Consider the following 14510-nt stretch of genomic DNA (forward strand, 5'->3'; position numbering starts at 1 on the left):
AGCAGAGATAGTTGTGAGGAAACAAAAATGTGAAACAGAAAAAGATTCCAGATGAAAAGTGTGGTGTGAGCTGAAAATGTAAGAGAGGTAGAGTGTTAGGGGGACACGTCCGACTGAAACTGGTGTCACGGTTGTCAGCACACACACACACACACACACACACACACACACACACACACACACACAAACACACCAAATACGCCCTGTATCTTTGTAGAAAATATTTTTGTACAGTTTCACCTGTGAAAATCTGAAAACATGAATCACAGACATCTTTTTTACAGTAGTTTAACACCAAGTAATGTACTGCAGAAGACATATATATACAGACATATATACTTATATATATATATATATACATATATATATATATGTCTGTTTATATATAGGTATAACACATAACATCCTCTGTTGCTGCTTCAGTAGTTTTCCTTCCTGAACACTGACTGGTTCTGGTTCCTACAGTATTTACATCCTCAGTCCATTCAGTCTGTCTTTCAGTGTCCATTTGGAGGGGGAGTCCAAGGAGGACGACCGCCTCCCTCTCCTCTGTCTCTGCAGGGAGACTCAGTATGGGGTGAATCTGTTGTATCCTCCTCTGTACAAACTGGCCTGGTGACAGAAAAGCATCACAGCAGATCAGTCAGCACAGATACATCAACCTGACCTTCAACAGCAGCTACCAATACTACTGTACTTCTTCTCACCATTGTACCAACGCCATAAGTAGTGGTTGGTCCAACTGAGTGGTGATAGGGGTCAGCGGCTGTAGTGTACACTCGTCCATAGCTAGAGAACAACAGGAAGAAAAGGAGGTTAATGATCCTGCTGATTGAACACAGTGGGACTCATTCACTAAAACCTCTCTGATCCTGGCTAAATACAAAAATACATTTAAAAAGTAATTGATATAAAGTTTGATATAAAACCACATGATGCATCCAGGAGAGAGAGGGCGGAGAAAAGGAAGAGGAGGCTACATCTTCATCAGTTATTAAATACTCCACCCATAGACCTTTAGGACACTATATAATAAAATAATGTGTGTGTGTGTGTGTGTGTGTGTGTAAGGCCTACCCATCACTGTAGGCTGCTGTAGCAGCAGAGGCTGCAGACTGAGCCACTCTGTATGCTGCTGGATAACCACCCTGAATGGAAAAGAGGGAATGAGTCTGAGGAAGAGTAGTAGTAGTAGTGAATGAATTTGTGTTTTTCAACAATACTCCTGATTCGTCCATCAACACTTACGTAGACCTCTGCTCCGTACAGACCTTCCTGATAGACCACCCTGAAATACATTTAAATCATTACTTTTATGTTGGAGCAGTGAACCAAACACCAGGGGTCACCCAATCCATGGTACAGGTTCTTACCCAGGGTAGGCAGGTACAGCAGTGGGTGGGGCCGCAGCAGAACGAATCGTGTTGTAAACGGCTCGACCTCGACCTCGCAAAGCAGAACCTCGATAGGCCAAGGCCGGAGTAGCTACAGGGTAGGGAAAACTGGCAACTGAAGGAGGAAGAGTGGAGGAAACATATTTAAAAGTGAATCATAAAGAAGAGACAAAAAGATCGTTGTGTGAAACACTGTGTTCCGTTCATGATTTTTACTAAGTGGAAGTTGTTGTTGTGGCTGATTTTCTCAGCTAACTTGAAGCTTCTTCTGTCTTCTAAGCTAATGTTTGCTAAGAGAGCTAACACTTCATTTTTGGCTACTTCTTTGCAAATGTTTAGCAAACGTTATCATTTTTTTGCTATTTTGCTACATGCTAAGCTAACTAGTAATTAGTTTGTTTACTATTTGAAATGGCTTTTTATGGCTTAGAGCGGGGTTGTGTCAAACTCATTTTAATTCATGGGCCACATACAACCTAATGAGCTGTCCAGTGGGCTGCACCAGTACAATCATAACATAATTACTTAAAAAATGACCTATAGTCTTTTTCCCTTTTGTATTTATGCAAAAAAAAGTACATTAGATAAATGTCTGACGGCTAACTGCTGTTTGACAACTAACTGCTGTCTGAAGGCTAACTGATGTCTGAAGGCTAACTGCTGTCTGAAGGCTAACTGCTAACAGAGTATTTACCAGCAGTGAATAGAAACTTCTGAAATAACAGTTTAGAATTCATGCCACTACTGAACTTATACTGTGAGCTCTTCTGGGTAGTGACCCACCTGGATAGTGACCCACCTGGGTAGTGACCCACCTGGGTAGTGACCCACCTGTGTAGAGCTCAGGTGCGTACATTGCTCCCATGACAGGGTTAATTTTCCATCCAGAAGCTGGATAGAAACAAGAAACCATTTGATTAGAATGGGAACCTAATTGTTTAAGGAGTGGTGGGAGTGCAGTAACTGATGTCTCACTTGAAATGTCACCATTGACTAGAGGTGTCTGTGGTTTCTTTGTTACCACTCTTGCAGTAGCATTATTGACCTGGTGGGACAAAGAATGGGAAGTTCAAGCAAGATCTACTGTAGGATTTGTTGTGTTAAACCAGTGATTAAAGTGAAATTACTAACTAACTAACTAACCTCAATCTTTCTCCCCTCTACAATCGTCCCATTCAGCTTCTCTCGTGCTCGGTCGGCTTCAGTCGCACTCTCAAAGGTGACGAATCCAAATCCCTTAAATTCGTGTGGTCATCAGTTAGTTCCTGTCCAGTCAAACTGTTCTATCGATAATGTTTACTGAGACTCACCTTGGATCCTCTCTCATTGAATATAATTTCTACATCAAGGATCTTCCCAAATTGCTGCAGGTGACACCGGTGTAGAAATGAGCTGACTTTGTATTATTGTTAGAAAAAGAACTAAAAAATCTCAGCGTTTGTGTTGAAATTGTTGGGTCAAAGTTCTTACCCCAAACATCTGGCGGAGGTCTGGGTCTCTGAAGCGGAACGGGATGTTGGATACGTGGAGGCGTTTTGGCTGGGTCTTACCTCCCCCCTCCTCATCACTTACACTCCCCGCTCCACCTCCTGATGACACAGACGCGCTGAGAGACTGAGGGTCGGTGGTGACCGCAGCCAGAGCATCGTCCTGACAGTGGAAAATGTTAAAAAGGAAAAGGACGACGACACGGAGACCAAGGAAGGGAATCAAGCAGGAGGACAACAGAAAAATGAAGGGCGGGGCGGAGAGAGTGGGGGGGGACAAGGCACAAGGGACAGGGCATCAAGTCAACCACAGAAGAAATTCAGTGACATCAGCATCACCTGACATTTTCCAAAACCCAAGAGCATTCATCAACCAGTGATCCTTCTCAGGCAGGGGTGAGGAGGGGTGAGAACAGCTCTTTAATACATGCCTGTAGGAGAACTGCTAACACATCACCAGTGACTGTCAAAGAGGTCAAAGAGGTCAAAGAGGTCAACGCAGCCACAGTTAAATAAAGTTAACGTGAACCTCTAAGTCACCAAAACAACAAAGAAACTGCTGTGAAAAATAACCAAATGAAACCTCCCCATGCAAAAACAACTACTGTGCCAAAATCAAAACATTCACTTACCCACAATGCACCACAATGCTAAAGTGTGTCTGCGTGTGTAGAGGTACATATGGGTAAATCAAGTTAATAAATATGAGACCAATGAAAGAGAGCGGATGAGAAGAGAAGAAGAGAAGAAGAAGAGGAAGAGGAACGGCCTGAGTGCAGCAGTAAAGATAAAGACGTGAAGTCACAGTGAACAAGGCAGGAAGCTGGAGGAGGAAGAGGTGATGGGAGAGGGAGCAGGAGGGAGCAGGGGGGAGGAGGGGGGTGTCTAAACTAAAAGTACCACAAGGGTCAGTTCAGGGTCACGGTGCTACTTTTCTGCGAGAGGTTAAAGGTCAATTGTCAAGGGCCATAATTAATACAAAGGGACAGACAGAGACACGGAGACATGTTGACATGAAGTGAAGCAGTGGACAAACATGTGGAGCCACATGGGCCTCTGTACGCCCTACTACAAGTACAGTCCACATCACAACCATCTACACACACGCTGCACACACTCTCTCTCACACACACACACAGGCTAGAGTGGGGGGGAGGGGGCGGGACATGGTTGAGGGGGGCAGTGGTGTCACGATGCAGATTTGTGTTTCTGGACCTGAGTGATATCTCAGAGGGGACAGGGGCTCCTCTGGTCAGCCTCCCCCTTTCAACCCTTCCCTCCATGGCGATGTCTCAACTTTCCCCCGAAAAACCAGCATGGACCCAAGTATGTCAGGGGCTCTAGTAATAAAATATATAGATGAGGCCACAGACATGGTTTATGAGAGGAGGAAGAGAGATGATGTCACACAGGGCCCACCACACACCAACCAGTCAGAGCAGTCAGACCAGTCAGACCAGTCAGACCAGTCAGCGCAGTCAGACTAGTCAGAGCAGTCAGACCAGTCAGAGCAGTCAGACCAGTCAGACGTTCGACTCTCTCCTACAAATGAGTTCATTTACACCACAGTGTCTGATATGTCAGCAATTCATCTGTATGTTTTTCTACAGATTCTAGAAGTGAACCAGCTCAGAATCAACAGCAACAACAACAATAATAATAATGATGATAATAATTATTTTTATCATCATTATATTATTATTGTTGTTGTTATTGTTTTATTGCATAATATTGACATTATTGTTATTATTGTTTTATAAATCATCATATAGCTATAGTTCAAGGGTATAACCTCATGTGTCATTTTAAAAGATCCTCATAGTACTTCATATATGTAGTACTTCTAACTGTAGACAGATACTGTAGGAGTACAGGAGTACCTGAAGTAACCTCTAACCTAAACTCTTTCATCGGCCAACAAACAAACAAGACAGCAGTTCCTGTCTTCACTGAGAGAACGCCCATCCCTCCCCATCCCTTCTCCACCTAATGATGCTGAAAGTTGATCTGTTTTATTAGCAGCTAAATAGGAAGAAGAAGAAATGGGAATTTATATTCAACAACAAATGCCGTCTCAGCTGACCCCCCCCCCCCCCCCCCCCCCGCGGGGGGGGGGGGGGGGGGGGTAGTGTATATGCAGCATTCCCTTACATGAACATAAGAGTAGAGGTGGGTGGGTGGATGGGGGGGAGGGGGTCTAAATATAGAAGGTTACTTTATCTGGATGTGAGGTTCTGGTCTCACCGTAGTGTTAGAGCTCAGGCTCTCCCCCCCCTCATGTTGGGGGCCTTGGTAGACCCTGAGCTGAGGATGTTCAGGGTAGTCTGAACCTGGATGTGCAGAGCTGAAGTCCAGAGGTGGCAGTCTACCTGCAGATGTTGGGGGGCCTTGTCCTGGAGGGGGGTAAGTGGAAGGTGGGGCGTAGACCTGTGGAAGAGCAGGGTCACCGCTGCCAGGCCCAGCCTCCTGGGAGGGGCCTCCCTGCAAAAAGGGAGGAGGAAGAGAATCAGTATACAGTACAGTATACTGGTAATCAGAGCTGTCTCTATAGAGACAGCTCTGATGACCAGTCATTTTCCTCCATCATGAATAAAATCTTTTTTAGTTGTGAATGTAACTACCAATATAACCACAGAATTATTAATTAACCACTACAGATACCATGACGCCTTTTTAAAATGGCTTCTCTGTTTAATCCCCTCTTCACAGTACAAGTGATGCTTAGCCACCAATGAAATCTGATGATGGTCAGAGGAAAATGGAACAGGAGGAAACACCATCTGTGGACATCTGTACCTGTCAATCATCCTGCCCCCTCCTCACCCAGTCCTGCCCACACACCTCCAGACTCAGACAGCCGACTACACATTACACACATTAGGATCTTTTTTTTTTAAAATACATATTTCAACTGAAAACCCCTTCTTTTATCATCTCTGTTTTAATGTACAGTCTGTTCCTCGGTGCTGTCGACTAATTCTAATCTAATCCTAATCTGGTTTAGAGGAACTTCAACCATAGAATATGTTTTAACCCTAACCTAACCACCTGTAAACTCAAGAATTCAATGATAAAGAAATACTTCATGAACCAGGCTTTTAGGAAAAATGAGTGTTGGTGTAGTAATACATCTGTCTGACATGGGCTCCTGACACAAACAAACAAACAAACAGTTGTCAGTGTTTTACCAACACCAAAACAACAACCTCAGCTCAGTCAACAATAAACAAGAACCTCATTCACATGAGATATTCTTCCCTCTCCAGGGCAATGGCTGGGGGGTGGGAATGGGGGGTCACTCCAAGCAGCAGGTGCCCATTTACACTCACATTCACACCTGTGGAGTGAACAGTTAACCTAACCTCGTATGTTTGTATGACTGTGGGAAGAAACCACAGAAAATAAATGCAGTGCAGCATTTATAATGAAAATATTGCATGAATAATGTAAACATGATATTTATTATCATTACATTGTATTTAAGGAAAAGAAGGAAAGTTAACTACTTGTCATTGTGACACAGCACGCCACTGCACCACTGCACACAACCAAATGTGACCTCTGCTTTTAACCCATCACCAAAGTGAACAGGGGGGCAGCTTTAAACGCCTGGAGAGCAGTGTGTGGGGACAGTGCCATGCTTAGAGCACCTCAGTGGTAACTTGGCAGCTGGTGGACTCGAACCTGAATTTTTTATTTCTTAATTATTTATTTCTGTGAGATTTTCTTTTCTCTCATTTGTTTGTATTATTAGTCGACATATTTAACCAAATCAAATTTCCCTGAAAGAATTTCACTTATGTGATGAATTTTAGAAGTTCCATCTTTACATCTACATGTTGCCTTGGTTTGTCAGCCAGCTTTGGTATAATCAGATGTCTTATATCTGTGCTCTGCCTGAAGGTGTTAGACGTTTAAGGTGTGTGAATGCTGGCGGAGAACAGCTGTGTCTGTGTGGTCTGTTGATTTGAACACCTGATGGTGAACAGTCTTGACCGTCATCACAGTTTGTCATCAAAATCGTTCAGTCACTGTGGAGCCCCTGCTGGGCTCCTGTCCTCCTTCCTCCTCATTCTACATCTCCTCCTTTTAAGCTTTCGAAAATGTCCATTTGTTCCCCTTTCTCTCATCTCCCTTTGCAGCTGTCAGCTCAAGGTCAGAGGTCAACAGCACTGAGCCAGGTGCATGCTGGGACAGCTGCCACCGGATTTACACACAGACAACAACAACTGCAAGTTTTTTTTTTTATACTATTGCCATCCACTCTACAGTTGAAGTTTTCACTCAGATCCTGATCGGAGGAAGACACAGTTTAAATGTGTCTTCTACCTGTGTGACCCAAATGACCTTAATATATCCTGAAAGAAATACTGTACCAAAGTGTAACTGGAAACACTGTCTGCATATGGAATTATTGAAATGATCAAAAAAAAACAAACTTGTTGTATCTACTGCATGGGTTAAAACACTGATGAAATGAACTGAAAGTGAACTGATGTGTGCAGTTCAAAACACACACTGCCAAATACAAAATGTTTAAATGTGAGTGAGTACACAGTGACACCTTTTTTAAGGACAGTTGACAGAGGAAAACAAAAAAGGTGACAAGATCTCCTCCTGTGATTATCGACACAACAGAGACGGCTAAAAATACAGTCGGTGTGAAGTGAAAAGACAAGGAAGAGAGATAGCAAATGTATTGTAGCACTAGTGGTATGTCAGGGACACTGAAATGCACGCACACACACATATTATTATTGTGTTTGCATTGTAGTATTGAAAAGAAATGTATTTTTAAATTCAACATTTATTTTGTTGCTCAAACAAAATAAATGTTAGACATTATTGAGCATTCTACAGTCCATGGCCCAGTCAAAACAGAGCAGTTTGATTAGTCAATCAGTTTAGGTATGCAATCTAGAGGCAAATTGTTTGTTGTTCTGTAAAGTATAATGTCAGTTTATTTATTTTAGAAAGAAGTTCTTAACTTTGACTTGAGGTCAAATGGGTCTTACAGCATTTAAACTGTGTTTTATTACATATTACAAGTGGTTGTTTCTATTTCTCTGTTTTTTTGACATTCATGTATACACACATCTCCTTGTACGTCCTGGGTTTTAAAACCTTGGTAGACCCTCAGCTTAAGGTCCAAAACTGAAGTCAGATTTTGCGAGAACAGAGTAGGTGAGTCTTTACCTGAACTATGCTGGGGTAGCATGTGGTGGTCTGTGGATAGACAGGCAGTCCATATGGCTGGAGAATCACAGTAGGTGAGGACAGCATAGCCCAAAATCTCACTGAGAAAGTCAGAGGAGATCAGGGAAAGGACGGTTGAGAAGCAAACAGTGGAGCGGTCAATCAGGCGAAGAAGACAATTCCCAACAGGAGGAAAACAGAAAGTCCAAACTGTCTGGACAAGGCGAAGCTTGAGATTCAAGAAAATGCCGAGATTATTTTCCCATGTCACCAATATCCTTTCAGGAAAACACAGGACACGGAGCAGTGAAAGAGAAAGCCAGTGAGCTTCTGTGTGTCCATCAGTCGATCATGCAGCCTGACAGACTGAAACACATGCTGGGGGTCTCATTTCAGAGTTATATAAATAGTCACCATGTCCTTCGGCCTGAGTTTAGCACCTTAACCTCCCTTACTCTCAGACGCGCTAAACTCCTTACAGACCTAACCTGCCTATTTGATTAAGCTCTGGTGTCAGTAAATCTACAAATAACAAGAATCCTGCAGTGATATTATTTATAACAATGGGGGTGGGGGGCTGTAACAGAGCTGTAACAGATACATACAAACATGTGAGGCTAATATTTCAGCCATGATTACAAGGACTTGTGATAATAATCTTGATTTTGGCCACAGATTAAAAATTAAATAATATCCCAAATATCTACGTACATTTACTTTTTTAATCAAACGTGTAATACTTCTAGATGTCATTGTGTTGTTTGTGTTTTGAATGTTTATTTGATTCTGTGATGTTGACCAATAGGGGGCGAAAATGTAATATGCCACTTCCGCTTTTATAGCGAAGGAATGATGGGAAATGTAGGACCTCCGCCAACCATATAAATTACACACGACTTCCTTTATCGCTCTCTTTACTGCGCGAGCCTGGAGGAAGCAGGTAGGAGCTTAACGTCCACGCTCTACAGAGCACCACAGCAAAGTGATTAATGCTCTAGTTAGACAAACTCAACAGAAAGTAATTCAGCAATGTTACAAAGACGCGTTGCTGAAAGTCAATTCATCCTTTTTTGGAGCTTTACAAAAGAAAAAACAAAAATGCTATGCTAATGATAGCTAGCCGCGGAAAAAACGTGGTTAAGTGCGGTTGAGGCCTTCTCGTTACAATGTAAAATAATCGTTATTGCTTGATATCATTATTACTCCTTATCCCAAGTTTAATCACAGCATTTTAAAAGTTTGATGTGTTCTCTATCTTAATATTATAGGCACTTATAAGCCGCCATGCCAGTTGCCAGGAGTTGGGTTTGTCGCAAGACGTATGTCACCCCCCGCCGTCCCTTCGAGAAATCCCGTCTCGATCAGGAGTTGAAACTCATTGGTACGTTGTGATATGAATGACCTGTGGCATATTCGACCTTTATTTTAAATGGTTTTTTAATAAAATGTGAACTTTCTCGAAGGCGAGTATGGGTTGAGAAACAAGCGTGAGGTGTGGCGGGTGAAGTTCACACTGGCCAAGATTCGTAAAGCTGCCAGAGAGCTCCTCACTCTTGACGAGAAGGACCCCAAACGTCTGTTTGAAGGTATGTCAATGTATTGGTATTACTACTCTAATTTGGTGGCCAGTGATTTAAATATCAATTGTCAGACTCTTCTGTGGTGTCATGAATTCCTCGTCAATGAGGCCAACGTCCAACTAGACTTGTCACTTGGTTTTTCAGTTTAGAAATGAAAGTAATTGGCTGGCCTTTTTCTACTCCAGGAAATGCCTTGCTTAGACGTCTTGTAAGAATTGGTGTGTTGGATGAGGGTAAGATGAAGCTCGATTACATCCTGGGTCTGAAGGTTGAAGATTTCTTGGAGAGGAGGCTACAGACACAGGTCTTCAAGCTCGGACTGGCCAAGAGCATCCATCATGCCCGTGTCCTAATTCGTCAAAGGCACATTCGGTAAGATGAACGCTCCTGAAGATCAAATGTTACTCATCAAATGGTGTTCATTTTTGAAGGAACTGTCAATGCTTCCTATCCCATCAGAGAAAGGCCAACTTGTAATGCTGTCCGCTGAGATCAGTTATACAATTCAGCAAGGTCAATTCGGTATCAAAACCGTACACCTTGTCGCTAGACATTGCCCAGAGCCAATCCTGCCACTGAGGGCTCAGAATATACCATTGTGAGGTTGTACTGGACAGGTAAGGTGTGGGGGATTGCACCTCTGGCAATTGTGGTGCTCACAATTGTGTGATGTACCATATAAAATGTTTCAAATCACAGCTACATGTTGACTTGAAATTGTAGATTTTGAACCCTTCCAAATTTGTTTTGGCTCTCATTTGGGGATGAGAGCATTGTTGTCTCTGCTGTTTTATATTTCAAAGTGATGACACATTTGGGGAAATCAACAGCAGTTCACATTCGTTTGATACTAATTATTAGTAATTGACTTTACTTAAATAATTGTCTATTGTATTTAGCACTTACATCAGCATTTTCATACAGGAAAATGCATCTTAAACTGGGCAAAGTGTCAGAAAATGGTGGTAGATGGACCATACTTGTACATTGGCTTCAGGACAGACTCCTAAATTTGACAATTTTAAAGGCTGGAAGAGCAACACTAGTTTTCTGCATTACTCCATCTGTTACATTTTGCATTTAAATCTGGATGAGATAAATGCAAAGCTTGGATGCAGAGCAAACAGTTGTAATCTCTCGTCTCAATCACCATCTTGCATGTATTTTGCAGTGTACGCAAGCAGGTGGTGAACATCCCCTCCTTTGTGGTTCGTCTGGACAGCCAGAAGCACATTGACTTCTCCCTGAGGTCTCCATACGGTGGTGGACGCCCAGGCCGCGTCAAGAGAAAGAATGCCAAAAAGGGCCAGGGAGGAGCTGGTGGAGCTGACGATGAGGAGGAGGATTAAAAAGGATGTTTTGTTTCCAGCGAGTTTGAACCCTTTGTCATACTGAAGTTTCAATAAAATTGTTCAGACCAGAAATTTGTTTTTGTCTCATTTATGTATTAAGTTAACTGTTCGTAGTACACCAGGATGTGCCTTCATTTCCCAAAGGAACTCTTATTGAATTAATAGTTCTATTTTGAACTACCATGAAACATGATCGTTCACTGTGGATGTACGTCCTCGTGTGACAAAGTCCACGAATCCTATTTACTACCTCTGTTGCATGGCCTCTCATTTTTGTATCTTCAGGTCACTCACAATGACGTCATATCCGCCATCCAGGAAGTCAAGTAGCGGAGACGTTTTGGTGAAAGCGGAAATTGAGAGTCGTCGTGTCTGACTTTAATTCATAACCGTAAGTGTTTGTAAATATTATGTTCTACTTGCTTTTTATACCAAGTACATGCGGTGCTAGTATTGTGGGCCAGGGGTTTTTCTATAGACTTCTAGGAGGAAAATGTACGAACAGTTCTCGTTCTTTACGTTTAAACGCTCCATTAACTGTAACGCAGCCGAATGCAACATATTTCACAGATTTCAGGCGTCGATGCAAGCGAAGAAGAATAAACGCAAGTAGTTTCAGACATACAATAATTAAGACGTGAACCATAACATAACTACCGATGTGTTCAAATCCTCCTTTGTTAACCGCTTTAACGGTAAATAAATCGCCAGTTTTTAAAAAAAAGCCATGCTTCCCTGAAAGCTTTAGCAGAAAACCAAGCAACAGGCACAGCTACAACTTTGGATTTGGTCACAGGTCGTTGCATGCGCCATTAACTTTCACATGGCAACCTACCTTTGACGTGTAGTGAAACTAAAGGCATACAAAGCCCTTAAAACACATGGTTTCCATGTGCAAATGCTATAAGCAAGATGTAATGCTTTTCATATTATAATTACATCATTAGTCATTTGTTGTATGCAGATGACATTGTGATCTATAGTGAGAGTAGGCAGCAGCTTGAAGATAACCTAGAGAAAGGAAGAACAGTGAAATAGCGAGGTTACAAGGAGCAGAGGTGGTGAAGGTGCAGGAGTTTAGGAATTTAGGACCAACTGTTCAGAGCAGAAGAGACTGTGGAAGAGAGGTGAAGAATAGAGTACAGGCAGGATGAAACAGCTGGAGAACAGTGTCAGGAGTGATCTGTAACAGAAGAGTGTCAGCTAAGGTGAAGGGAAAGGTTTACAGGACGGTGGTGAGACCAGCCATGATGTATGGTTTAGGGACGGTAGCAATAGGCAGAAGACAGGAGGCAGAGCTGGAGGTGGCAGAGTTAAAGATGCTAAGATTCTCTTTAGGAGTGACAAGAATGGACAGGATCAGGAATGAGGTCATTAGAGGGACAACACAGACAGGAAGGGTTGGAGAAAAAGCTAGAGAAGCCAGATTGAGATGGTTTGGACATGTGCAGAGGAGGGACAGTGGATACATTGGTAGAAGAATGTTAGAGATGGAGCTACCAGGTAGGAGACAAAGGGGAAGGTCAAAGAGGAGATATATGGATGCAGTGAGGGAGGACATGCAGATAGTTGGAGTCAGAGGAGGAGATGCAGAGAACAGGGAGAGATGGAAATCAATGATTTGCTGTAGCAACTTCTGAAAAAAGGGACAAAGCATGTAAAGAATTACATCATTAGTCATTTATACCAGCATACTCCCTTGAGAAATAATTGTTGAAATTTGTCAACAACTTGAGAAATGTTCGAGTAAATCGTTGAACAACTATGGGCTTACGTGACAGAGAGGAAATGTCACCAGAATGGGAGCGATCATTGAACATTTTAGTCACAAAGTTCAAAATAACTTTACATTTTAAAATGTAAAAGTGACACATATGATCATAAAATGTGGTACACCTACACTTTAACATTCATTAGAGCCTACTGCTGTTTTCTACTGTTAACATACTGTTCATTCAAACAGTACCTGTCAGGAGTGCCTGGTAATGTGACAATTCTGATAAATATTCCAGTTTGAGGACAAATGTCTTCTTGTCATGTTGGATTTTTTAAAATAGCCAATAGCAAACATTAGTACAGACATGTATTTGCATTGCATACAATCTTCACTACAATACATTGTAAGAAACTACATGTACATGAAACAGCCTGGGTGGCGTCCATGACAGCGTCGCCATAATTATATCTGAAATTATAATATTCTGAAATGGTCATGTTGCTTTATTGAAGAAGTTCTAAAGGCCAAAGAGCTTATTAAAAGTTAATAAATTTCTCTGACTTTTTTAACCGAATGAATGGGGTGAATGTGCAGATGAGAATCCAAAATAAAGCCACATCAGGTGAAACTGTTGTGAGCAAATGTTTTGTAGGCTTCCTCAACTATTTAGGTATTGATTGTGCAAAGTTAGGGCAAATATGTAACTTTTTGTAATTTTTTAAAAGTATTGTAGAATACTACATTGAGAAGCATGTCAACAACACACTATAAATATCACTGTGTTTATGCTGGACACATGGAAATGATTTGTATTGTTGGCCACTTGAGACACTTATACACTGTGTGTTTGTGTGTGTGTGTGTGTGTCGGCAGAGCCATGACTCCTGATGAGCTGGTCTACCTGAAAATTCTTGCTGCTTCCATTCTTGTGGGTTTTCTCTTTCGTTACCTCAGTGAGTACAATGGTCACTCCAGACACACTAACACTGTAATACATATAAATATATTTAATGGATTTTGTGTTTTGTATCTGATGGCATTTACCCTGTTTCCTCTGAACCACATTTCTGTTTAAAACTCATTCAAGTTTAACTGAAAATGTGTTAGTGTGAAAGTAATAGTGAAATGTTGATCCTGAGAACAGTATAATGTGTGACATAACTAACCGTACATGAGTACTGTAACTCTAGATGAGTACTGTAACTGTACATGAGTGTAACAAGCCCTACACAATAAATATCAGTTTTCCAGACAGCTTCCCTTAACTTTATTGGTCAGGTTTTTGCTTGTGTTCAGAGAACCAAGTCATGCTGTGATGTTGATGTTGTATCAAAGGCTTGCTTTGATAACCAGGTCCACCTGTGAAGCAGGGAGCAGCTCTTCTCCTGGGCCTTAGCTTCACCATTGCTACCTGTCACATTCACACACTCCACTCTCTGCTGACTGCACTTGGAACATGGCTCATTATTAAAGGCAGCTGGAGGTAAGTGCTGAACATTGGATTTGCATGCAAAACAAAACTCATGATGTCAGACAGAATCTTTTTGACACACCATGCTTTGTGTGTCATTGGCTTTTTCCCTCCTCAACACATGCAGGTTGAGGAATAAACATTCTTAATATGTCTTTGTGTGATGTGATGGACAGGCTGCATTCAAAGATCAGTCCCTTAGAGAGATCAATGCCTGGAAAGACACAATCAAATAAAAAAAATTATATTTTTGACTTGTATTCTCTAAATAATATCATAATTTATTGTTAAACAACCTCACAACCCAACCAAC

General features: G+C 41.9%; 3 protein-coding genes across 3 annotated transcripts in view; 2 read left to right on the forward strand and 1 right to left on the reverse strand.

The window, feature by feature from the left end:
- Positions 1-374: 374 nt before the first annotated feature.
- On the reverse strand, positions 375-8802 carry rbfox1l (RNA binding fox-1 homolog 1, like). The gene is made up of 12 exons (XM_008322651.2): positions 8078-8802; positions 5126-5362; positions 2865-3044; positions 2705-2758; positions 2538-2630; positions 2370-2439; positions 2226-2285; positions 1374-1509; positions 1249-1288; positions 1078-1148; positions 708-789; positions 375-612 (listed from the first exon to the last, which is right to left on the reverse strand). The coding sequence occupies exons 1-12, from the start codon at positions 8162-8164 to the stop codon at positions 568-570; spliced, it is 1155 nt and encodes a 384-aa protein (XP_008320873.1). The 5' UTR covers positions 8165-8802; the 3' UTR covers positions 375-567.
- A 129-nt stretch (positions 8803-8931) lies between these two features.
- Positions 8932-11081, forward strand: rps9 (ribosomal protein S9). The gene is made up of 5 exons (XM_008322652.2): positions 8932-9017; positions 9346-9458; positions 9541-9663; positions 9843-10029; positions 10829-11081. The coding sequence occupies exons 2-5, from the start codon at positions 9362-9364 to the stop codon at positions 11004-11006; spliced, it is 585 nt and encodes a 194-aa protein (XP_008320874.1). The 5' UTR covers positions 8932-9017; positions 9346-9361; the 3' UTR covers positions 11007-11081.
- Positions 11082-11298: 217 nt separating this feature from the next.
- The window catches only part of mboat7 (membrane bound O-acyltransferase domain containing 7), an 8458-nt gene continuing 5246 nt past the window's right edge, over positions 11299-14510 (forward strand). Inside the window, exons 1-3 of the mRNA XM_008322653.3 lie at positions 11299-11400; positions 13600-13679; positions 14080-14209. Coding sequence (XP_008320875.1) covers positions 13604-13679; positions 14080-14209 — 206 coding nt within the window. The 5' untranslated portion in view covers positions 11299-11400; positions 13600-13603. The remainder of the gene's footprint in view (positions 11401-13599; positions 13680-14079; positions 14210-14510) is intronic.

The sequence above is a fragment of the Cynoglossus semilaevis genome, chromosome 13 (genome assembly GCF_000523025.1).
Source record: "Cynoglossus semilaevis isolate Cse_v1.0 chromosome 13, Cse_v1.0, whole genome shotgun sequence".
Classification (NCBI taxonomy): Eukaryota; Metazoa; Chordata; class Actinopteri; order Pleuronectiformes; family Cynoglossidae; genus Cynoglossus; species Cynoglossus semilaevis.

Coding starts and splice junctions, on each gene's coding strand:
- rps9 (XM_008322652.2), top strand. CDS start 9,362: ATGCCAGTTGCCAGGAGTTGGGTTTGTCGCAAGACGTATGTCACCCCC. Junction 9,459..9,540: donor TCAGGAGTTGAAACTCATTG/GTACGTTGTGAT, acceptor ACTTTCTCGAAG/GCGAGTATGGGTTGAGAAAC. Junction 10,030..10,828: donor ATTCGTCAAAGGCACATTCG/GTAAGATGAACG, acceptor TGTATTTTGCAG/TGTACGCAAGCAGGTGGTGA.
- rbfox1l (XM_008322651.2), bottom strand. CDS start 8,164: ATGCTGTCCTCACCTACTGTGATTCTCCAGCCATATGGACTGCCTGTC. Junction 3,045..5,125: donor GCCTGAGCTCTAACACTACG/GTGAGACCAGAA, acceptor TTCCACTGTCAG/GACGATGCTCTGGCTGCGGT. Junction 1,149..1,248: donor TGTACGGAGCAGAGGTCTAC/GTAAGTGTTGAT, acceptor TTTTCCATTCAG/GGTGGTTATCCAGCAGCATA.